At 41.6% G+C, this 23,333-nt stretch overlaps 2 protein-coding genes across 5 annotated transcripts in view; both read right to left on the bottom strand.

The window, feature by feature from the left end:
- The window catches only part of TAF2 (TATA-box binding protein associated factor 2), an 88,371-nt gene extending 80,921 nt beyond the window's left edge, over window positions 1–7,450 (bottom strand). For all 4 annotated transcript variants that reach the window (XM_045805737.2, XM_045805738.2, XM_045805739.2 and 1 more), the window contains exons 1-2: window positions 5,919–7,450; window positions 5,437–5,491 (exon numbers count right to left, since the gene is read on the bottom strand). In XM_045805737.2, the coding sequence (XP_045661693.1) occupies window positions 5,437–5,491; window positions 5,919–6,001 (138 nt within the window). In that variant the 5' untranslated portion in view covers window positions 6,002–7,450. The remainder of the gene's footprint in view (window positions 1–5,436; window positions 5,492–5,918) is intronic.
- A 152-nt stretch (window positions 7,451–7,602) lies between these two features.
- Window positions 7,603–23,011, bottom strand: DSCC1 (DNA replication and sister chromatid cohesion 1). The gene is made up of 9 exons (XM_045805741.2): window positions 22,510–23,011; window positions 20,355–20,523; window positions 17,747–17,881; window positions 15,246–15,336; window positions 13,971–14,109; window positions 13,433–13,485; window positions 13,093–13,247; window positions 10,427–10,575; window positions 7,603–7,774 (listed from the first exon to the last, which is right to left on the bottom strand). Exons 1-9 carry the CDS (start codon window positions 22,686–22,688, stop codon window positions 7,666–7,668), a joined length of 1,179 nt encoding a protein of 392 aa, XP_045661697.1. The 5' UTR covers window positions 22,689–23,011; the 3' UTR covers window positions 7,603–7,665.
- Window positions 23,012–23,333: the final 322 nt, after the last annotated feature.

Below are 23,333 nucleotides of genomic sequence, written 5' to 3'. Positions count from 1 at the left end.
TCCCTTGGAGAACTGCAGAGATTCATGCCATCAGATATTTGAAAGATGCCTACTACATCTTCATTTAACTCAATTATTTGGCCAATACAGAAGTAGAGTAGGTTTTGGAGAATGATGTTGAATTATCACAAACCTGACAATCACAACCAGTTTCAGATGTAGTATTTTTACTGCAGCAAATCAGCATAGCTCTTGGTAACTAGTATTGAAAGGATTTATCAAACAAATGCTCCCCCCCGCCCCAATTCTTATCAGAAAAAAAAAAAAAATCAGACACAGGTTTTCTTCAAAACAGCAGAACCCCTTCACTGTCACCTAATAACTAAAAGCTATACCAATTCTCCTGTTCAATCAAAACATAGTCCAAAAGTCCCTTGATTCCAAGATAGCCCATAAAGAATTGTACTAGTATATTATATTAATAACATTATGCTAACTGGACCTGGCAAGAAGGGAAGAGGAAGTTCTCCAAATGCTTTAATAAAAAACATATGGATGGCAGAGAATGCAGGTTAAATCGCATCAAAGTTCAGGGGCCTATCGCATTAATAAAGCTTCTAAGGTCCCAGTATTCTGAGGCATATGAAAATACTCCTTTCCAAAGAAAGATAAGTTGCTTCATTTTGTACTGCCCACCAAGGTGGGGAAGGGGAGGAAGAAGGGACACAAAACGTAGTGGGCTTCTTTGAATTCTGGAGGCAATATATACATCTGGGCATACTGCTTACTAGGCAACCTATTAAGTTGTCACCTTTGAGAGGCGTCCAGACCAAGAAAAGCTCCTGCAGCACGTCCAGGCTGTGGTTCAAGCTGCCCCGACACTTGGGCCTTATGACTCAGCAAATCCAATGGCATTGGAAATGTCCATGGCAGACAAAAGTACTCTATAGACTCTGGCTTTTTCCAGTAGAGTGAAAGTGCAAATTCCTGAAGTTTGAGAGGAAGGCCACAGACTCTTCTGTCACCAACTACATTCCATTTGCAAAGCAACTACTGGTTTGCTACTAGACCCTTCAGTAGAAACTCAACACATGACCATGGGACTCCCAAAGACTGTTACCTGAAATGACCGTGATGAAATAGAGAGTGCTATAAGGCTCTGAAAAATAAAACTGGGCATGTGCAGCAGTTTTCCACTTTTAAATGGAGACAACACATCTGAGCCAGGCCCAAGCAGGTTCATAAAGTACAGGCAACAGCATCAGCAGTGCTCAGAATCCAATAAGACTTCCTCCCACTGCTTCTCTACCTCTCCCTCAATCTACACTTATGGTCTCATGGAGAGTTCCCTATGCTCAGCTAACAGGATAAAGCACAAGCTTGAATTAGGAGTAAGCACAGAGGATGCTACTACCAGCTGGAAGTGGAAAGGAAAAGCCATTAGGAGTGGAAGAAGTTCTACAGCCAGCAGAACACTGGGAAATAGTTCTGGCTATACACTCTTTGTAGAAGTAGAGATATCCTGAAGTATACAACTACACTGATCCATGGGCAATTGCTAATGGTTTGGTCAGGACCTTGGTAAGAACAAAACTAAAAGATTGAAAACAGGAAGATGGTAGGAGAAGTGTATGGATGGATTTCTCAGAACGGGTACAATGTAAAAATATCCATGTTGTTATCACATCAATGACCATTAGGGGGTATCCACAGCAGAAAGGACCACCCAAAACCAACTAGCAAGGTACAGTAGATATTGCAGACTCTTTCCCTAGTCACCCTACCCAATGTACAAAGTGGTCATAGTGACAGAATGGAAGCTCATGAGCCCAACAATATAGACCTCCCCCCACCAAGGATGATCTGGCTACCCACTGCTGAGTGCCCACTACTAATAGCACAGGATCATACTAAGCATCCAATAAGGTATTGGGAGGACCAGTCACTTGGTAGGATAATGACCCTGAGACAGCTCACATCAAGAACATATTTGTCCCTACAAGAGCAGACATATTCTAGATTTTCCCTCCCAAACCATAACATATTTATAGAAAACCTTATATATCATTGTAATATCTCTACATGCCTCTAACTAATTTTACAGGGAAGTGTGGTGATGGGCTCTTACACACAAAATTTACTGGTTTTATCTTGTTCAAGCACTGGCATGATTGACTGCTGAAGGCTCAGTTACTGCATCAGTTGAGAGACCTCCAACAGGATGCTATTTTAACTAGTGGACAATATATAGGGTCATCTTTCCATAGCCAAAATAGATCTGCAAACCAAAAGATAAAAGTTGGAGTGACTGTTCTCACTATTATACCAAAAAAAAACCACTGAAGGAATCCTTGCTGTCTTTGTGACCTTGTGTTCAGTATGACTGGCCAGTAGAAAAATGCATCCACCAGGGCACATAGTCATGGTTCCATTACACTGGAAGCTGAGACTGTCCCTTGACCACTTCGGGTTCCTCATGCCACTAAACCATCAGGCAGAGTAAGAGGTCACTATACTGACTGGAATGACTAATCCCAATTATCAAACAGAAACTCAGGTTCTGCTATACAGTAAGGACAACAATTATATCTGCAGTCCAAAGGGATTCACGGAATGCCTCTTAGGCTCACCTGACCAATAGTCCTAATCAATGGAAAAGTGCACAACCCAACAAAGACAGGACAAGCAAGGATGCAGTTCCTACAGGAATGAAGGTCTAGGTCAAACCAACGAAATGCCAGAAGGAAAAGGAAAAATGGAATGGGAGGAAGAATAAGGAAGCTGTGTTTATCAACTTTGGCCTTGACACCAGCTAAAGAAAGCAGGGGCTGCAGCAATTAAGCTTCACATTCTCTTTATCATTTTTCTTTTCACTATTTTGGATGAAAGATACTGGTGGTAGCTAATACTTTAGGTGGGAGTAGAGCTGAGCTGCCATATCCCTACGTGAACTCATGGGGTCAGGGACTGGCAAACTTCCTAAAGGGTCAGGCAGTAAATTGGCTTTGTGGGCCACACAGCCTCCGTCACAGGTACTCAACTCTTTCAGCATAGCTCCAAAGCACTTTAGACAATATATAAATAAGCAGGTGTGGATGTACTGCAATAAAACTTGTTACGAAAATAGGTAGTCAGCCATGGTCAACCTCTGCAACAGTGGATAAGACTTCATTCGGTTTCCTGTGTTGGGAACGCTAACTTTTCATCTCAACAAAAAACAAGAAAGAATGGTTTGGGGGCAACTGGGTAAACTATTCTAGATAGTCTCCTTTTGACCCTCCTAATGCACTCTCCATTCTATACCCCAGGAGTTACATTAACTGGCCACTAGGCCTTTAGCTTCCGGTTGGGGTGGTCAAATGGGAAACATGAGGAGAAAACCGGAGCAGAAGGAAAGTGAGCTCATTACATCTATGCTTTCATGTTCCCTGCTGCCCAGCTGAGGGAGGCAGTAGCTTCATTTTTCCACCAAAAGCCACACCTCCTATAAGGTGACTCTTTCCCACAGCTACTATAGTCTATTATACTGTAGTAAACTCTGCCTTTCCTCTTTCACATTTAGAAGTGTTAACTGTTCCTTGTTGCTAACCTAGTGTGCCCCACCATCTCTTGGTTTCTCTTAACCCTGTTTGTTCTAAATAGTCCTTTTATAACTTTCCCTCAATTAACCTGTATGAATACGCTGCTTATTTCCTTCTAGGACCCTAATCCATTCAACATTAAACCAATTTTTTTTAAGTGGGAAATCCCCAATCATTCACAACTCCTTCCTAACATTCTTAGTAAGAATCATCTGTAATTCCTTCCCATCTATTATTTCGTCAGGGGCAGAGGAGGTAGAGAGGGGGAAAAACAGACAGAAAGGAGCTGCAGGTGACTCTAGGGTCATCCTTGATTAAAAAATGGCTCCATCACTTGCTAGCTTTATGCCCTGAAGAAAGGTACTTAGTCGCCAGTCTTTTAGCTGCTTTAATTTTAAAAATTAGGATGAAAATAGTGTCTACTTCATGGGGTTATTGTGACTAAGTGAGGTAACACACATAAAACCTTAGAAATGTCTCATACATAGAATATAATCAATAAACATTCACTGTAATTCAGTCATTCATGTCAACTCTATTTCTATATCACTTTCATTAATGTTATCTTCATTCAGGGCTTCATCATTTCTCCCCCAAGATTATTACAATAGCTTCTTAACTAAACTCCCTAATTCTCATATCTTCCCTACCCAATTAATACAACATAACACATCTAAAATATCCTTCCATGAAGTACAAGGTAAATACAGTTGACCCTTGAACAACATAGGTTTGAAATGCACGGGCCCACTTATATGTGGATTTTTTCCTAATACAGGGCAGTACTATAAATGTATTTTCTCTTCCTTATGATTTTCTTAGTAACACATTCTTTCCCTACCTTACTGTATTACAAGAATACAGCATACAATAAACATGCAAAATACGCATTAATTGATTGTTCACGTTACTGGTAACACTTCTGGTCAAGTGTAGGATATTAGCAGTTAAGTTTTTGGGAAATCAAAAGTTATACCCATATTTTTGACTGTGCAGGGAGTCGGGACCCCTAGCCTACATTGTTCAAGGGTCAGCCATAATCATATGCAGGGAATGTTGATAGAGAAATTCCTTAATAAGGAGATGGGACTTAGTGAACCTTGTTCAAGGATTCTAAGGTTCCTATAATAGGTTTACATTTTAAATTTTATTTATTTTATTTATTTACTTTTTTATTTTATTTGTTTTTTATACAGCTCATCTTGAGTCAACATGTGCACACAGGGGTAACAGTTCCAGAGGGAAGTTCATGCCATCAGCACCCCTGCCACTCCGCAAAAAACAACAACAAAAAAAACAAAACAAAAATAAAGACAGCTAAGATTTTGTCTCTTTAATACAGTTCCCCCCAAATTAAGTACTCGCAGCCAAGGACTGTCCCAGAATGAATTACATATGCAATCTATACATATCAAAGGGAAGGAGTGGTGTTTATTAGATTTCAAACACCCTACCTAAACCTTTACAAAGCAATGCTCCTAAACCAGGTCAGCCAAGAATTGGAAAACAAAATTGGCCTCTTAGCAGCCAAGTTAAGTCAGTGAGAGCACTAACTTTAATTTTTTTCACAGAAGAAATTTCACCGTAGGCTTATTCTTGTTTCGTGCTCAATTCTAAAATGTTTGGTAATACAGACTTTCATATTCCACAACAGATTAAAGAGACTAAAATGTTAATCCAGAAACCAACCAAACAAACAAACAAAAAAAAAGAGAGACAGAGAGAGACTGAGAGAGAAAGAAGGGAGACTTGAGGCAGTCAGTACACCAGCAAGGCTATGCACCTTGGAGTCACACAGATCTGAATTCTACATCTTACCTATTCTTGAAACGTAGTCATCTGGAAGGGAAAGTTTCTAAATACTGTAAAGGGTGTTTGAACTTGTTACTGCTTATATTGTTGAGAATACACTTACCACAACAGATTTTCTCTGGAAGTTTATGTTGTTGATGCAGACGACCTGATGGGTTGTATATTAAAAAAGAAAAAGGAAATACTGCTATTATTAAATAAAAACATAATTCTATCAAAGTATAAAGAAGTAGTTCTAGGCAGCTAACAATCATACTTTATCTTTTATTTTACAGTCCTCTTAATTAAGGTAATTGCATGTTTTAAATTAAGTAACAGCCACGAAAACAGATTTCTTTGTATAAAAATACGGCTAGGTACTTTAAGAAAAACACTTATTCACCCGCAAGGGACATTACATCTGTCGAATAATACTGCCATTCAAAACCATACATACTGTCCTACAAACGGCATTTCCATCACAGTGAGTGGGCTCTAGTTTCCCACTAGATTTCCCAGGCTCACCAAGGCAGCTTCAAGCAATCACAAAATACAATTAATAAAACCAAAAGCTAGAAAAGGAAAGGAATACGAAAAAATACTTATAATTTATATGGCCTTGGGCTTTCAAAGCCCTTGTCTCCTTTCTTCCTGTTCATTCTGGCGGGCTCTAAACCAGTTGGCGGCATGAAGCGCTCCCACCGAGCTTGGCTTCCCGGTTTCCCGGGGGGCTGCGGGGTATTACCAGCCTCCGGCACCTCCCACTATCCGCTCCCCCACGCTCCCAACAGTCATGCCCCGCGGCCAGGGCTCCCTCGGCGCCCACACCCCGCCAGGGCCTCAAACTTGTTCCCGCGATTCGGCTCCTTTTAGCCGTCTCCGGCGAGCTTGTCACGAAGATGCTCCTCTCCTCAACCGCCCAAAGCCACAGACAGCCGACATCTTTCCTGTCACCTCTGACCTCCGACGTCGGCGGAAGTGGGACGGCGGCGAGGGCGGGAGCCGGAAGTTTTGCCAGTGGGTGGGGCTTGCACGATAACATTGGGGGTTTTGCCGTTGCTTTTCCATTCGCGTGTACTGGGAGACAGACAGCTGTTAAAATTTAGGAAATACATAGAGGTTTGCGAAGAGCGGGGCGGGGAGTTAGTGGCGGTCTTAGTAACCAGGGATACGTGAAACCAGGAGAAGGGGGGTTCCGCTGGTTTGCTGTGTGAACGGACAGCATGAACTCACTGGGCACCAATGATTGAAGCCGTGAAACATGTAATTAGACCCCAGAGGGTCTAACTCAAACTTCAGAGTCCTCACTAGGTACTGCTGCCTCAGTTTTTTGGTTTTTTAAAAAATAATTTCACATACATACAAAACATTTATTAAAAAGACAATTATTTTGAAGCCATTGACATTTGCAGTTCATGTATAAGAATAAAACAGTTGTAAATTTCAATAACAGTTAAATATTGGTTAGGTAATTGTAGATTACCTATTAACACTTTTTTAAACCTTGGATCAGATTTATCTTTGGCCTAACCCCTCAAACTGTCCTGGTGACAAGTTTATTGGCTAAGTTAAAATTAATTTGAACTTTGGTCTAAATGAATACAAATCAGGAAAATAAAGCTATAAAGGAACTTTATCAAGCATTCCAAAACCCATTAGACATTACTTGTAGTTTTCCAGTATTACCCATGTCAGTTTTCTCCCTTACGGGATTATAAATTGCTCTATTAGTATTCTTCACGTAAGATGGAGGATCAAATCCATTTCATCCCAAAGTGCACTGGGACATCAGATGGCAACACAGAAGCTATTATCAAGACAATTTCATCAATGCAAACGACTAATTTATATAACAGAGAGGATCTAGTGACTCCTCGTTTTGGTAGAATGTTGAAAATAGAGGGGAAATCGCTTGAGAAATGACATTTAAGTGAATAAATACTTTCTCTTCTAGGAAACTATTACTATTTAGTTCTCTGAAAAAGCCTTTAAATTTGTTAATGATTAGAATGTCAAATCTTAATTAAAGGAATGCAATTTTAAATATAAAAAAGGCAACACTTCTATAAATAAAACATATAGACTCAAGATATTAAATATAGGAAATGATACTTTCTTTTGTCCTTGTTTACACTGTATGCATAGTGAAAAAATAGCTTGAAAGATACAGAAATATCCTATTACATTTAAGGGAAAAAGAGTAGTAGTTTCAAAATGCTTAGGGTTAGGAGAAAAATGCTTCAAAGCAGGCTGTTTTTTAAAATCTGGAATACAAATATATGCAAGAATCTTTTTCTTATAACCATCAACTTTATGAAGCAACTTTAGTCCCAAAGAACAGACTGTTGTTCTTTTAAGAAATGGGTCTTCTTGAATTGTAAACTTTAACACCATTTTGTATTGAAGAGCGAGAATATTTAGTGAGTAATGCACCTACGGTTTGCTTCTCTCCACATAAATCTCTGTGGGAACAATAAAAAAAAAATAGCATGAATTTGTTAGAGAACATAATATTCACAGTGCTAGTTATTTAGATCTCTCTTGCCTAAATCCATCTTTCCACAAAGCATAAGGATGTGTTTGTGGGAAAGACAGGGTAGGGAGTGGTTACTAAGCCTTAATTAAACTAGGTACCTTACATGTATTACCTCATTTAACCACAGAAAGAGTAAAAGTAATGTATTATTTAATGCCACAGTAGATATGGGGCTCAGGTAGTCAAGGATGGAACCAAACTCTGCTGTCAGGTCTGCATGGACAAAAAAATCTAAGTTCAATTTTTTTTTTCCATTATATCACACAGCCTCCAAATTAGAAATACAAGCCAGGTGTTATAGAAAGTTCTAGACACAGAGACCCTGGATCCTAGGCTACGTGTGTGTGCTTATTTATGTGAACCACCCTCCCTGAACTTTAGCTTCGTCTTCTGTACCCCCAAAGAGGAGAAAGACTATGAATGGAACATATGAGGTGAAGGAAGAATGAAAGGACATGAGCCGGAGAAGGGAGCAAGGCCAAGGTCATACATGGCCTTCAAGAACGTGGAGATGAGCTGTGATTTAATTCTAAGTATACAGGGAAGTGACTAGGAGGGTTTTAATTAATGGAAAAGCAGAATGTGATCTAAGTTTTAAATAATGGAGGCAATGAGTTGATCATTATGGAAGTTAAGTGGTGAGTACATGGCAGGTTCATTATGTTATATTGTCACTTTTGAATGTTTAAAATTTTCCAAAATAAGAAGTTTGAAAAGTGGAATAGGAGAGGAGGAAAAATTATAAGTAGGGAGACCAATTCAGAGGCAGGTACTAGATGATCCATTAGGATTTGCTCATAGTTTGAACCAGGGAGTGAGAGAAAAAAGAGACAAGTACGAATCCCAGACTTTTTGGTTGAGTAACTGGACTGATGGTGGTGATGTTACTGAGAGGAGGAAGATGGGTTAGGACAAGGCAGAACCACAGTTCAGTCGTGAGCATGTCAGGTTTGAAATTCGTCTTAGATATCCAAGTGGAAATGTTCATTAGGCAGCTAGATAAGAGAAATTGAAACTCAGGGAAATGAGCGAATATGAAGATAAAATTAGGAAGTTATTAAGTTTAAATCCAGGCCTAGGGAACCAAGGGAAAATATATAAATGGAAAAGCAGATGGTCAAGAATAGTCCTAGAGCACACCAACATTTAAAGATTGGAAAGAACAGGGAGACATGAGCAAGAGACAGAAAAGGAGCTACCCTGGGAGAGAAGGGACAAAAACGGTGTGTTTCAAGTAGGATGTGGTCCACAGTGTCCAACAGTTCTAAGAGGCCAAGTAAACAAGGACAGACAGTTGACCACAGAATGTAGCAAGATGGACGCCAACAGGTTAAGGAAACAATGGGAGACAAAGAAGAGTAAATGAGTACACAAACTTTTAAAAGGAATTTCTTGTGAAGGAGAGCAGAGGGTATGGGGTCCTATGGGGTCTTATGGGGTCCCGTAGGTTGTTGTTTTCTGAAATGAGCAATACTACCGAATACCATATATTGCTGGGAATAATCCAGCAGGTAGGGAGACATCAATGACACAAGGGAGAGAGGGATAACTACAGGATGTGGGTCTTTAATAAGGCCAGAGGGATGGAACTAGTGCAGAAAGATTGGCCTTAGGAGCAGGGATGCTTCCTGCATTATAGAGGAAGGACTGCAAAGGGAGTGTGTGCGGACGTGATACGAGGAGGCTGGAAGATTTAACGGTAGGAAAGAAGTTGTCCTTGTCTCTTCTCATCTGTTTCCATTTTCTCAAGAAACGAGAAAAAAGGAGGTATTGATGACATGAAAAGCAAAAACATGAAAAGTGAGCTCCAAGGGTAGAAAGTTTCATAAGGAAACGGTGCTTTGCCAAAGACCGTGCAAAGTACCACTCAAGCTCTGAAGTAGACTGGAAAGTTCCATTGTGCCTTCTCTTCAGGAAATGGCTCCTGCCCACGTGTAGGCATAGAGTAAACAGAAAAGTTGGGTTTTTATCTTTGTGATTTTTTTTTTTTTTTTTTTTTTTGCCAGTGAGGTGTGACAAGGGGGAGAAAGGACCATAGGAGCAATGCATGCACAGTAAAAGCTGGAGACCCTGAGCAGGAAATCCAACCTGGGTAAAGGGAGGAAAGGACATGAGCGCTAAGACACAGTGAAAAGGTGGCAGCATTGGTACATCTGAGGTCCTGTAAACAGTGGCTAACGAGCTAGGTCATTCTTCTGCAATCTGGCATCTGCCAAAACGTTAAAGCAAGGCAGTAGGAAAGAGAGGAGGTGACGGTCAGAGAGAGGGCTTGCTTTAGAGCCATAGTGGGGTATGCTGGCTGACTGGGCCTCGAAGAGCTGCAGTTTTGCAGGGAGGAGGACAGAGAAGTGGTTTTAGAGGCAGCATGAGGAAGAAAGAGAACACATTCCCCACCTCCAGGATCAGAAGTTGTGAAGAATGACAGAGAAGATAACCACCACTTGAAAAAGTTTCAAAGGAAGACATGTCCTCAGGGAATACTCAAGAAAAAAAAAAAAAATCCTAAAAATAAATTTAAAACCGCTATGCTACTCTTTCTAAAAAGAACCCTCAAAATCCACTTTAGTAAATTACTTACTGAATATACGGAGCAATGTCTTCTTCTGTCCACTTTTCCCTTAGAGAGAATAGACTGTTAAAACGTTCTTGATTATCCTCAGGCAAATCATCTACTTTTAGCAAAAATATAATTTCTGGTCTCGAGTGTCTATCCACCAAGGCTAAACCCTATTAAAAAAATGAAATGAAAAAGGGCAGTTAAAATAATGGTCTAGTGTCTAAATACAACTCATTATTTTACCTTTAGGTTTGGCTGAGCCCAAGCCGCTTAACATGTCAGCTACGTGAAACTTACAAACTACCCAGAGACCCTCAATAGCCTTTTTCATAAGAAGAGCTCCATTAAACAGTGGATTCTCCTTCTCCCTTCTACACTCTGGCTTCCGCTGTTCAATTTATCAGGACAGCTCTAGTTCGAAGTCACCAATGACCTGTGATCGCCAAATCTAGGCGGACCTTTCCTCGGATTTGCTAACCCTGTTTTCTTTCTTAATGTTGTTTCCTCCCTCTTTGAATCTCCATTGCTGACGTCACCCTGTCATTATTTTCCTCCTAACTCAATGTTGCAGTTCCGTGGGTTCCAATCCTGATCCCTCGATTTGTCTCACTGTCACTGTCCTGAGTGGCTCGATTCACCTTGACTAAACCTAGGACTACAAACACTACTTACTTGCTAGTGACAGTAATACATGCATCTTCAACTCAAATTACTCTTCCGAGCACAAGAACTCTATATCCAAACCTATCTATGAACCCATTGTGTTTGTCACCCAGAACTGCTCTAGTCCTATTATCCTAGGAAATCACGAAACCTGGGCATTATCCTCGATTCCATTATTCAAATCCCATACCTAGGTGGTCACTTAATCCTATGGACTGTGAGGCCTCAACATTTCCCTTATCCATTCTCTATCACCTAATTCTTTGGCTAGTACTTTCTTAGGAGTACGTAACTGTAGAGAGCCTGGAGATTTCTCCTTTTTTCATCATCTAGCCAACCTTCCATCCAACCATGCTCAATGTCATAGTGTTCTTTCCGTAAGGCAAAATTCGTCAGGTAGCTCTTCCAACGTCACTAAAAGGACCCTAAAGCTTTCTAAATAGGAATGAAATTCCTTAGCACAGACCACAGTGTCCCTCACTGACTCACGAAGCACCTTTTACTCTAGTCATGCATCCTTACTAACACTGCCCCAATTTATATCCCTCCACGCCTTGGGAAACGCTCTCCTGAATTCTCACCTCTATCCTTCCGTCTAGAGAGTTCATAGTTCATCCTTTCAAACTCGGCAGCTCAAACAGCCACGCCTTTAGAAAATCATCACCGATCGACCAGATTAATAAGTCCTTTTTCTTTGCTCCCATAACATCTTGCACATGCCCTTTCCATGACACAGATCACTCTACGTTATAAGAAAGGATTTATACATGTCATGTGCACCCCCCATCACCACAGCCCAGGCTGAGGACCCTGACAGCATGTGGTGTGATGTTTTCTCCTCAGCATCTAGCATGGTGCCTAGACATAAAAGGAACTCTAAATATTGAGCAAATCCTTTCACAACGTAACAAATACTGACTGAGCATACCCACACACCAGGCAGAATGCTGTACATTGGCAAGCAAGAGTGAACAAAATTCTGTCACAGTGGAGAGTGGGAAACCACATAATTAAACATTTCTCCAGAGCTAAGTGGTGAGTGCCATGAAGGAAAAATACAGGGTGCTCCGGCAAAGTAAAACAGGAGGTATTTTTTAGAGAAAAGAAAAGCCTCCTTAAGGAAGTGATTCAAAGTTGAACAGGAAGTGGCAAGGCGAAATTACAAAGAAGATCATTCTAGAACAAAAAGCCTTGTGTGAAGGTCCTAAGGTAGGAGAGAGCTTGATGATCTTGAAAACCTGAAAGAAGGCTGGTACGCAGTGAGCAGGAGAGGAGGAGGAAGAGATGGAGCTACAGGGGAGATGATGAAGGGTTCTGCAGGTCGAGATACGAATCCTGGATTTTCTTTTCTTTTTTAAAGATTTTATTTATTTATTTGAGAGAGAGAGAAAGAGAGAGCACGAGCTCACACAAGCAGGTGGTAGGGGCAGAGGGAGAAGGAGAAGCAGACTGCCCACTGAGCAGGGAGCCCAAGGCAGGGCTCGATCGCAGGACCTGGGGATCATGACCTGAGCCAAAGGCAGAAGCTTCATTGACTGAACCACCCAGATGCCCTCCTGGATTTTCTATCTTAAATGCTATGGGCAACCATTAATTCATTAAGCACGACATTCATTTAATCTGATAGGCATTTTTCAAAGGTCATTCCAGCAGCACGCAGAGAATGGACTGGAGGTGGGCGAAATCACACGTGCGGAGGGCCCGCCGAGGGACACCACTGCTCATCACAGCCAGACGAACAGGGTGCTTTGGGCTACAACAGTGCTGGTGGAAACAGAAACGCAACAAGGTGCAAGACACCACGCGGGCGGCAGGATTCACTGTCATGGACCCAAGGGATCTCACTGAGGTGACAGAAACGTTCCAAAACTAGTGGCGGACTGACGGTACAGTCTGCTCCTGATGGAAACGGTGGCTAGGAAAATAAAGTGGCTCCAAATTCAGTGGCAATACAGAGCTCGGGTCACCCAGTAACCAACGTGACCCCGTTGAGTTATGGTGGCAACCGCCATCGCTCCCCTTACCTTAAGCTGATCAAGCCTAGTTACCATTCCCTCAGGAACGCTCTGCTGCCACACTTCTTGAAACTCAGCAAGGTTAAACTTCACCGCATTCTGAAGTAGCATCTGCGCTGTCACTCTGCATATTTTATCAGCACTCAATGCGAAATAAACCTCACCTGAGAAGAAGGGAGTTTCATATTGTCTTCTGACGACTCAACACTCCCCAGTGCAATTTCTCGGAAAACATTACACACGACTCACCTCCCACCAGCCCATGGAGCTCTTGGTTTGCACAGGCACGTGCGTCAGAAAGGCATACCAGTTTTAACACATACAAGTTAAAATACGTTCCAAATCTTACCTTCCTCTATGTATTTCGTTCCATAACATTTAAGACAGTGCTCAATCATTTCCCTGAAAAATTTAACACACTCCTTTGAGACGTTATCAATACATTTTTATGCATTATATCTTAAACCCCACTGCTAACTAAAAATGTAAGGTATACATCCGAGATTTGAAATACTAAGTGATTTTGGTTGCCACGTAAAATTTCACAGTAGGAACTAACTAAAATATGCTGGGAAGCTACTACGTGCCAGGACCACGCTAAATATTTTTTTCATGAATTCTGTGAGCATACATTTATCATCATAAGACAGCTTACGCATCAGTATTTCTTTAGATTTTTTTTTTTTAAGGTAGGAAAAAAAACAGAGGTGATGCACATTTATTCAGTCCAGAGACCCAAACTCCTAGTCCTTCCTGGTTATGTTATTTTAAAAGTTTCTATAAGGTATCAAAATATAAATAGTCTATGCCCTATGTTTAGTTCCACCCTGGGGAATAATTTTCTTTCCTTTAAGGAAGTTTGGAGGGACAGTGATTAAAATACTTACTCTGGTTCCAATGGTCCAAGCTCCTGAAGGCATGTATTCAGAGGGACTTTATCAAAAGACCAAGATTCAGAATCCACAAGCTGAGTTACGTGATTCAGAAGTTTCATCTCATAATCAAATTCAAGAATCCTCCAATAACCTACAAATTCCCAAAGTCATAGTTACACAGGCCATTGTAAGCAAATTAATTGGTGAATAGATTGATAAGGAAGCAATGTGCTCTTGCCCAGTACAAAAAAAGAGACACTAGAAGTCTTAGCTTTCTTTATAAGCAACACTTCTTTTTATGCTTTTCTCCTAATCATTACAAATTGTGTCTTGAGAGAAACCAAGTGGTTTTTAAATAGTACCTTACCTAGGACTCACACTGATTTCTTTCAAGTGCTTTAATAATTACTTCAGAATAATCTTGTCAATCTAAATGGAAATGTGGAAACCTGTAGCTGGTACAGTGATTTCATTAGGACATTGTCCAAATGAGGTGAAGGCTGTAGGTTGGATATCCCCCACGGTGATCTTCACGCTGGGGCACTGCCATGGTTATAACTCTTATCTAGTGGTCTTACAGAGGTGTTCTTGTGCTCATGAAGAAGCCTAGGTCACTCAAGAGTCAACAGACTCAGAAGTATGATATGAACCAATGGCAAGATAAAGGCTGGGCATCAAGATACCCTTCCCTATTCTGGAGAAAGATCACAAAATGCCAACTGATCGTTGAAGGCACTACCACCACCCCTGGAGAAACAGATCAATTACAAATCCACCATTTCCAAGGGAGAATGTTACTATTGTTATTCTGAAAAAATAAAGGCAACATAAAGGCAGTGTGTGATGTCAATCTGGGAAAACACCAGGAATAAACTAGGTACTCCTCGACACATACCAAAATTTTGTCCATCCCCAGGCAAGAAGTGAAAAACGCAGAAGGTTGCATTAAAATCCATTGTTTTCTAACTTCAACATTCATGGTACCCATATACCATAGCAATTAACAGCAGGCATCCATAATTTAAAACTTTATTTCCAACACTTAGGATCCAGTGTGCCTCAAGAAAAAGCCCTGTAAGGAGTGGTTGGAGTCACCGGTCACAGTTGGACCTCTTCATGTGAGGATCACTTACAGTCTCTATCCCACACCCAAAAATATAAATATCATCAGCTTTAAGCCCAAAAGAAGATTAAAGAGAGAGTATGCAATGGGATGAAGATGTCCGTAAATTTCCTTCTCACATGATGCTTAATTCCATCATTAATAATTATGGTAAGTAATACTACCTTCAATCTCACAGGCATTTAGAACTTGTAACTGAGCCATTATTTCTTCCTCACTTGCCTGAATTTGATCAAGCAAATCTTCAGTTGTATACTGAAACAAGAAAAAAAAAAAAAAAAACACATCACATTTTAAGGCCTTTGAAGAATATTTTTTTAGACCTACTGAATTTGGGAGAATAGATACATAGAACAGGTTAAGGCAATATTTATACTATAACTCAATTTCTTTTGATAACAGGTAATAATTACTACACGAAATCTAAGAAGAAAACATAGGGGTAAATCTTTGTGATGTCCGATTTAGCCAGAGTTTCGTAGATAGGATGCCAAAAACACAAGCAACAAAAGAAGAAAACAGATAAATTGGACTTTATCAAAATGAAAAACTTTTGAACTTCATCAAAATATCGTCAATGCAGAAAGACAAATATTGTATGATTCCACTTGTATGGGATATTTAGAATAGTCAAATACACAGAGGCGAACAGTAGAAGAGTGATTGCCAGAGGACAGAAGCAGGGGAGACTGGGGAGTTGGTGTTTAATGGGTATATAGTTTCGGTTTGGGGAAGATGAAAGATTTCAATGGACGCATGGTGGTCGTGGTTGCATACTAGTGTGAATGTACTTAATGCCACAGAACGATACACATAAAAATGGTCAAAATGGTAAATTTTATGTGATGTACATTTATCACAATTTTTTTTTAAATCAAGAAAGTGAAAACACAACCTACAAAAATGGGAGAAAATAGAAGCCTATGATATACCTGATAAGGAACTTGTATTTACACTACATAAAGAACACTCCCACAACTCAGTAATACAATGACAAATAACTGAACAACTGGACAGAGGAGTCCCAGATTCGACAATTTTCAATGACATATAAATAGTCAAGAAGCACGTAAAAAGATGTCAACATCATCAGTCATCAGGGAAATGCACATGAAAACCACAATGATACCACTTCAAATCCACTGGTATTGATATAAAGAAGACAGGCGATAACAAGTGTTGGCAGGGAGTGGAGCTGTTGGAGTCCTCATATAACGGGAATGTAAAATGGTGCAGCCACTTCGGAAACAGTCTGGCAGTTCCTCAAAAAGTTATTAAGAGTTCCCATATGACCCATCAATTCCACTCTTATACACACACCCAAAAGAAATAAAAACATAGGTCCACTAGAAACCTGTATGTGAATGTTCACAGGAGTGTCCTTCATCATAATCAAAATGTGGAAAACCACCCATGTCTCTCAACTAATGAATGAATAAAATATGGTATATCCCTAAAATGGAGTATTTATAGCAATAAAGAGAAATAAACTACTGATATATGCTACGACATGAATGAACCTTGAAAACATCACACCAAGTCAAAAAAGCCTGTCAGTGGGGCACCTGGGTGGCATAGCGGTTAAGCGTCTGCCTTCGGCTCAGGGCGTGATCCTGGCGTTATGGGATCGAGCCCCACATCAGGCTCCTCCGCTATGAGCCTGCTTCTTCCTCTCCTACTTCCCCTGCTTGTGTTCCCTCTCTCGCTGGCTGTCTCTATCTCTGTCAAATAAATAAATAAAATCTTTAAAAAAAAAAAAAAAGCCCGTCAGAAAAGGTCACATATCATATGATTTTATTCATATGAAATGCCCAGAAGGGGCAAATCGAGGGCAAATCAAGAGATTGAAAGTAGATTAGAGGTTGCGTAGGGCTGAGTGGGAGAGGGAAGCAGGGAAAGATAAGATTAGAAGGTAACAGTTAAAATCAGAAGGTACAGGTTTTCCTTGGGGTAATGAACGTGTTCTGAACATCATCGTGCTGACTGACCACCCAACTCTGTGGATGTCCTAAAACCACTGAATTAAAGTCGCTTCAAAATGAGTGAACTGTCTGATATACAAAATTGTATCTCAGTAAAGTGGTTACCAGAAAAAGAACAAGAAAAAGAAAAAAAAATCAGTCAATGGAGAAAAAGAGAACATAAATATGGTCTTCAGAATGCCCGTGCGGGTCTATAATTCCAAACTACATTAAAAACTTGAGAATGTTTTTTACTTGGCTTGTAAATATTTTTCCGTACTTCCAGGAATCTGTTAATTTTCACATGAGAATAAGAATACTTTCCATTTCCATAATGTCTTTTCTGAAGAGCCCCTAGTTATAATTTTTAATTAAACAAAAATTAATTTATCTTCTAAAAAATGTATTCCATAGTTAGGAACATGTGAAGCTTTTAGCTATTAATGACACCATGATATCCAGGATTTGCTTTAAAGTACTCCTGAAAAAGAAGAGAAAAAAGTGGGAAGCAGCAGGGGGACAGAAGAAACGAGACTGACAAAATATTGATAAATGTTCAACTGAGTGATGACTATATGGGGGTCTTTCCGCTTTGGGGTATATTTGAAATTTTCATAATATAAACGCTAAAAGTAAGAATGTCACCATCAAGTGCCTCTAATTACAGTTCCATTTTTAAAATTTCAAACAAAAATAAGTCTTACTTTGGAATGATTTGAATCCTTCTCTTTTTGACTGTCGGGTCCTTCGTAGGTATTTTCCATCAAAAGTTTCTTTAGCTTCTTTAATTTAGGTCTGCATCTTCTTAATTCCCAATAATTATTAGAAAAACCAAAGATCTAGAAAATAAAAATACATAATCTTTTAGGGGCCATTCTAAAATAAAATTTCATACAAAATCTCAACCGATTCCTCTGCTCCCAATAAGAAGGAAAGAGAGCCAGGTAATCTGCTTTCTATTGAGAAGGCACCCTTCAGCCATCTCAAGCAAATGGATGGGTATCTACAGAAAGATCTTTTCAAACCCCAATGAAGAAGACACTGCCAACGTAGTGAGAGCCAGTCATTGAGCTCAGTATCTCAAGTGAACTCTGGAGCCTAGGGTATGCCCAGAAAAAGAACCATCAGGATGGTGAGCATTCTGCAAACCTGATGGAAACAATAGAAAATGAATATTTTTCGGCTGAAAAACAAAAAATAAAGAAGAGTCATGATCACAGTCTTCAAATAATGAAGGGATGTTAAAGGAGAGAGGGAGTATCCTTGTTCTATGTTGCTTATGGTGTCAAAATCTAGTTAAGGAAGAGAGACTCCTCTTCAATGCAAGAACTTCCTACAATTTAGAGTTGCAGCTAATTCCTTACTGTGAAAGAATGAGGGACTCATCACTCAAAGCAACCCAGTTGACGGCGGCTACTTGATGGGTGAATATCCATTATCCCCCCAACCTCTGAGACTTGCCAGTGTCTAGCACTTGGTAGGTGCCCAGTAAGTGGTTCACATAAATAAGGAAAAAAGGCTGAACTGGATTATATGCAGGGTGCCTTCCAGCTCTAAAATGCAGGGTCAGGGGATGCTTCTACTTTCAAGCTAGTACAAGGCTTGAATGACAAGACAAGCCCCAGAACTGATGGTGATGCTGTTGAATCCAAGGATTCCAAAAAGAGGAGCTTAAGGACCAAACCAAAAAGACTGATTTCATCCACAGTTCACAAACTGACAGCCGGCAGGCAATATTCAAAGCACAGATGTTGGTGTGTGCTTTGTGTTGTGCGGAAGGGATAGTAAGAATAGAGTTGAAATTAGTTGCCGACGTGGAACTATTAGAGGAAATTTTGTCCCAAGATCTAAATGTCAAGGTTGACTTGAAAACAAGAAGTCAGAAGATTTGGCAGCTCTGGGCCTGCTTTCCCACAAGGCCAAGCTGTGGCCGCCCACCTACATGGGGCTGGTGCTCTTCAATTTGCCACAGATCCCACCATTCTCTATTACTCCAGAGACTGGTATCCACTACCATTTTATCAGCAGCAGTCTGCTCTGCCCATGAGCATTCCTCACCTAGCTCTTCCAGGCATCGGAAGTGCAACCCCAGATTAAAACTTCAGCTGGTAGATCTTTGGGGCACCTGGGTGGCTCAGTCAGTTAAGCATCTGCCTTCAGCTCAGGTCATGATCCCAGGCTCCTGGGATCGAGCCCTGCAATAGGCTCCCTGCTCAGTGGAGAGTCTTCTTCTCCCCCTCCCTCTGCCCTTCCCCGCCCGTGCTTTCTCTCTCTCAAATAAAAACAAGAATAACAAAACAAAAAAACTTTAGTTGGTAGATCTTTGTTACACTTCACCCAGTCTCAGTGCACAGAATTCCCAAAGGAGAGTCAGAGGTACTCTCATAGTTACACCCCTGCAGCAACACCTACAAAACAGATACAAGATGAAAAAATAACATCTTTTACAAGAGACTGAACTACCCCTATTTCTAGTTAATTACAATTAAAACACAGAACCCTAAAAAAAAAAAAAACAAAATAGAAAATTTACTGGAAGTTCTTCTGTGCTAGAAACATCATGGGTCACTGATATTTCCCAGTATTTTCCCTTGTTTCAATTCTAATTCGAAGGCAGTAGTTGGCCTAAAGTCATTCTGAGAGAATTAAGGGCTGTGTTTTGATCATGACCTGCGTAATAATCTAGCCAGGATGGAGACTTCTTTTTGGTATCTGTCATCAGTCGTCTCCATAATAATTAAGACTTTATTATGCATGGCTAGAGGCAGTAATGAGCTAAACCAACTTCAAAGGTGAGAAACACACCTTCCTCGAAAACTCAGATTTCTTCATTTCTCCACCTCATAAACATTACTTAAGGCATGAGTCGTGGTTTGAGGCTGTCTCCTTTCAAAACATAGCTAACGGCAAGACTCACTAAAAATAGGTAAAACTTTTAGAATACGTTGCCTAATAACAAACTTTCCATGTTGCAGAAAATGGTCATCTTGTCTAGGACTTAAAAATCAAATAGGGAAAATAAGACAACTTCACAAGACTCCAAATGAACAATGCTGAGAAATTTTAAATTTCATTAAGAGAACTTTTCAGATCTCTTGTGATTATATATTTCATACCTAAAGATTTTTTTTTTTTTTAAGATTTACTATTTTAGAGGAGGGGGAGAAAGAGATCATGACCTGAGTCAAAAGCCAGGAGTCAGATGCTTCACTGAGCCACCCAGGTGCCCCCCACACCTAAAGATTTTAATTAAAGGCAGTATTAGCACATGTGTTGTGATTCTCATATAAATTAGAAGGCAGAGAACAGTACCTCAGTGTGAATAACGTTACAATGTGTTTCCTCCATCTTCAGCTGGTCTGGAGTTTTACAACCAGGAATGAAAAGCAACATATTGGAAGTGTCTGCTATTTTCAAGTCATAGGTTTTGTCTTTACTGCATAGGACAGCCTGCTCATGTTTATCACCCCGAATCACGAGACTGCAGGAAAATGGGAAGAGAAAATACATGGTTTATTGAGACATCAATGGACATCTTCATTATAAACAGTTCCAAAATCCTCTAGGCTTGTAGAATTTAACATTAAGTCTTGAGGCTGTGTCTGGCCTCTGTTTTCATCACCCTCGCACACGTGTGGGGCTCACAGAGCAAGGGCAGGGCCAACTGAGAGACAGAGGGGCACCAGGTGGTCTCACTAAGGAAAAGTAATTTGACATGGGCAAGAAAGATCCAAGGAGGCCAAGAGGTCAACTATCACCATGTGGCAACTTCATGCAAACTGTTTGGAAGAGCATAAGACAAAGCATCCAGTAGCTTCGGTCAAGATGTCAATTTCCTAAGCCACGTTAAAGCAATGGTTCTCACATGTATGCATAGGTACCACAGAGAATCTTGTTAAAAAACTGAATCCCAACCTGCAAGTGTGGGATGGAACCCAGGTTTCTGAATTTCTAACAGGCTCCCAGATGATCATCATGCTGTTGGTCCTGGTACCCATAAGAGTGGTCCTTCTTGTTTTGTTCTTAATATCCCCTAACAATCAAAGACGAATCTCCTAGCCCGCCCATCAGCTCTGTTGCAAAGAAATTGTGACTTTATAAAGAGAACTGCAATGCTGAATGAAAAAATAGGAAAAACGTGTTTTTACGAACTGCAGTACATAATCTCTGACCAAGGCTCACCGGTGCAAAAGAGCAAGAAGAAAGAAGAGGGGAAGGACAGACGTGAGGAAAAAGAAAGACTAAAGACAAAGATAATGGTGTTGACAACAAGGGCATAGGCTCTAGCAGTTTCGTCTATAAAACGTTTAACCCTCCTGTACACTCTTCATTCTTTTAAAGAAATAATAAAAATAAAACCTGAAATAGAATGTGTAAATGCTTTTTAAAATTAAGACTTAGTTTAAGTGAAATTAAGTGTTGGTTTTTTTTAGTTTCCCGGTACTAATAACACTTAACAGTCCCAAGTACCCACTCTTCTACATTTCCACATTGCACTATCCATGCTACAATATTTTGTTCAAAGCAACTACCCGTCCCCTGGCATTTCTAGATCCTTCTGGATTGCCAGGTGGATGAATAGTAACTGGATAAAAAGAGAGTCCGCACACACCTGAAGTCCTTTCTTAAACTCCGCCCCCTCAACTCAGCTGGAATGAAAACCAATGAATGAGGCTCCCCTTGCACTTCCTTAAAAAGATCCTTTGTGGCTAGCATCTGCAGACTGGCCAGTTAATTATAACAGTGTCAGACGAGTAAATATGAAAACTGAAAGCCTGAAGAGTTCAAGTTAAAGAAATCTACAAGAGAACAAACTACCTAATAAGATACAGGTGTTGAGGGAAGGGCGGTGCAGAAGAGAAGCAGAACAGAGCCCCTAACTCCTATTTCCAGAAGCTGGGAGTGTACAAAGTTGAATGATTCCCTAGACTTCTCCTGTTTTTTAATCCATCTTTGCAGCAAATGTGGAGCGGACCCAAAATTAAAAACAGCTTCAGATTTCCATTAAATGACCCCAAGCAAGTCTGTGTTTTGAGGGTTTCCCACAATGACCAACTCTGTAGAACGGCTTTCAACTTATTCCCTACAGTCCGACCTATTGTCTCAGTAGACTCTAAGTAGAAGGCAAGGAGAACTCTATAAACATTAGATAGAAGCACTGGGTTTTAAGCTAGAATGGCGAAGTGTTCAGTGCAGTTCCTGGCATCACTGTTAAAGTCTCCAAAACTTCACTGAGGTTCTATTTCCTGATTTGTTTTCGCCACAGGCCTCCCCCAGTTCAGCTGGACCAGTCCTCGGTATCACCTGAGTCCAGCTAAGCGGACGGACCAGCAGTGGCGTGGACTCCTCGGAAAAAAGGGCAGCGCGCTGGAGATGAGGCCCCCGGGCAGCTGCGAGCCCTCTGCTCAAATCCAGGCGCGTTTCTGGCCCAGTTTCCCCGTCCTGCGTTTCCCCGCGGGGCAATCACCTGTGCCCGGCCTCCAGCTGCTGGCACAGCGCGGGCTCCAGCTCCAGCAGGCAGAAGTCGCCGGCAGCGGCGCCGGCCCCGGGACCGAAGCCCAGGCAGTGCACAACCGGCAGCAGCTCGGCCGCGTTCAGCTTGGCGATCTGGAGCGTCGCGTCCACCTCCTCGCGGGTCCGCTTCATCGCTGCGGCCGGGGGGCCCGCCGCGCCCCGGAGGAGAGGGGGGCGCAGGGCTGATGAGAGAGAACCGAGCTCCGCGAGCAACCCTGACCCTGCGAAGAGGACAGGAGAAAAGGGGAAGAGACTTTCAAGAGAGCGCCAAGGCGGCCGGGGGCGTGTTTCCGGGGCGGAGCGTGCCGCGGGACAGGGGGTCCGAAGGTCCTCGCTGCGTGGGCCCCGCGGCGGCGGGTCACCCCACGCACAGCCAGCGCTGCGGGAGGAAAGCCACGCTGCCGAGGGGCGACCTCTCCGGAACCTCGTGGGAGCTGCGCTGCCACCCCGCCGGGCGCCGCGCGGAACCCTAGCCCTCCCCTTCCGCTGCCCCACCTCCCGTTTCCCGCCGGCGCCCCCATTTCCTCGGCTTCAAAATTGTCTCATTCTCCGCCAGGGGCGGGTCTTATGCTAAACACTCTGCCTGCATCATTTTATAAATCCCTCACCACAACCCTTTAAGGTGGTCCCCGTTCCTCCCATTTTGCAAATGAGGCAGCTCCTGGCGGGCGGGGGCACAGCACGAGGTAGGAAAGTCTGATTCCAGCCGGCTCTGTTGTGGCTCTAAAAACCGGCAGCCGGGTTTCCTGCAAACACTTTGGATTGGGAGTGAGGCCC

The sequence above is a fragment of the Ursus americanus genome, chromosome 9 (genome assembly GCF_024610735.1).
Source record: "Ursus americanus isolate L20-20 chromosome 9, mUrsAme1.1.p, whole genome shotgun sequence".
NCBI lineage: Eukaryota > Metazoa > Chordata > Mammalia > Carnivora > Ursidae > Ursus > Ursus americanus.
Note: the sequence above shows the minus strand (reverse complement) of the source record. Positions and strands in the feature narration are given on the sequence as shown.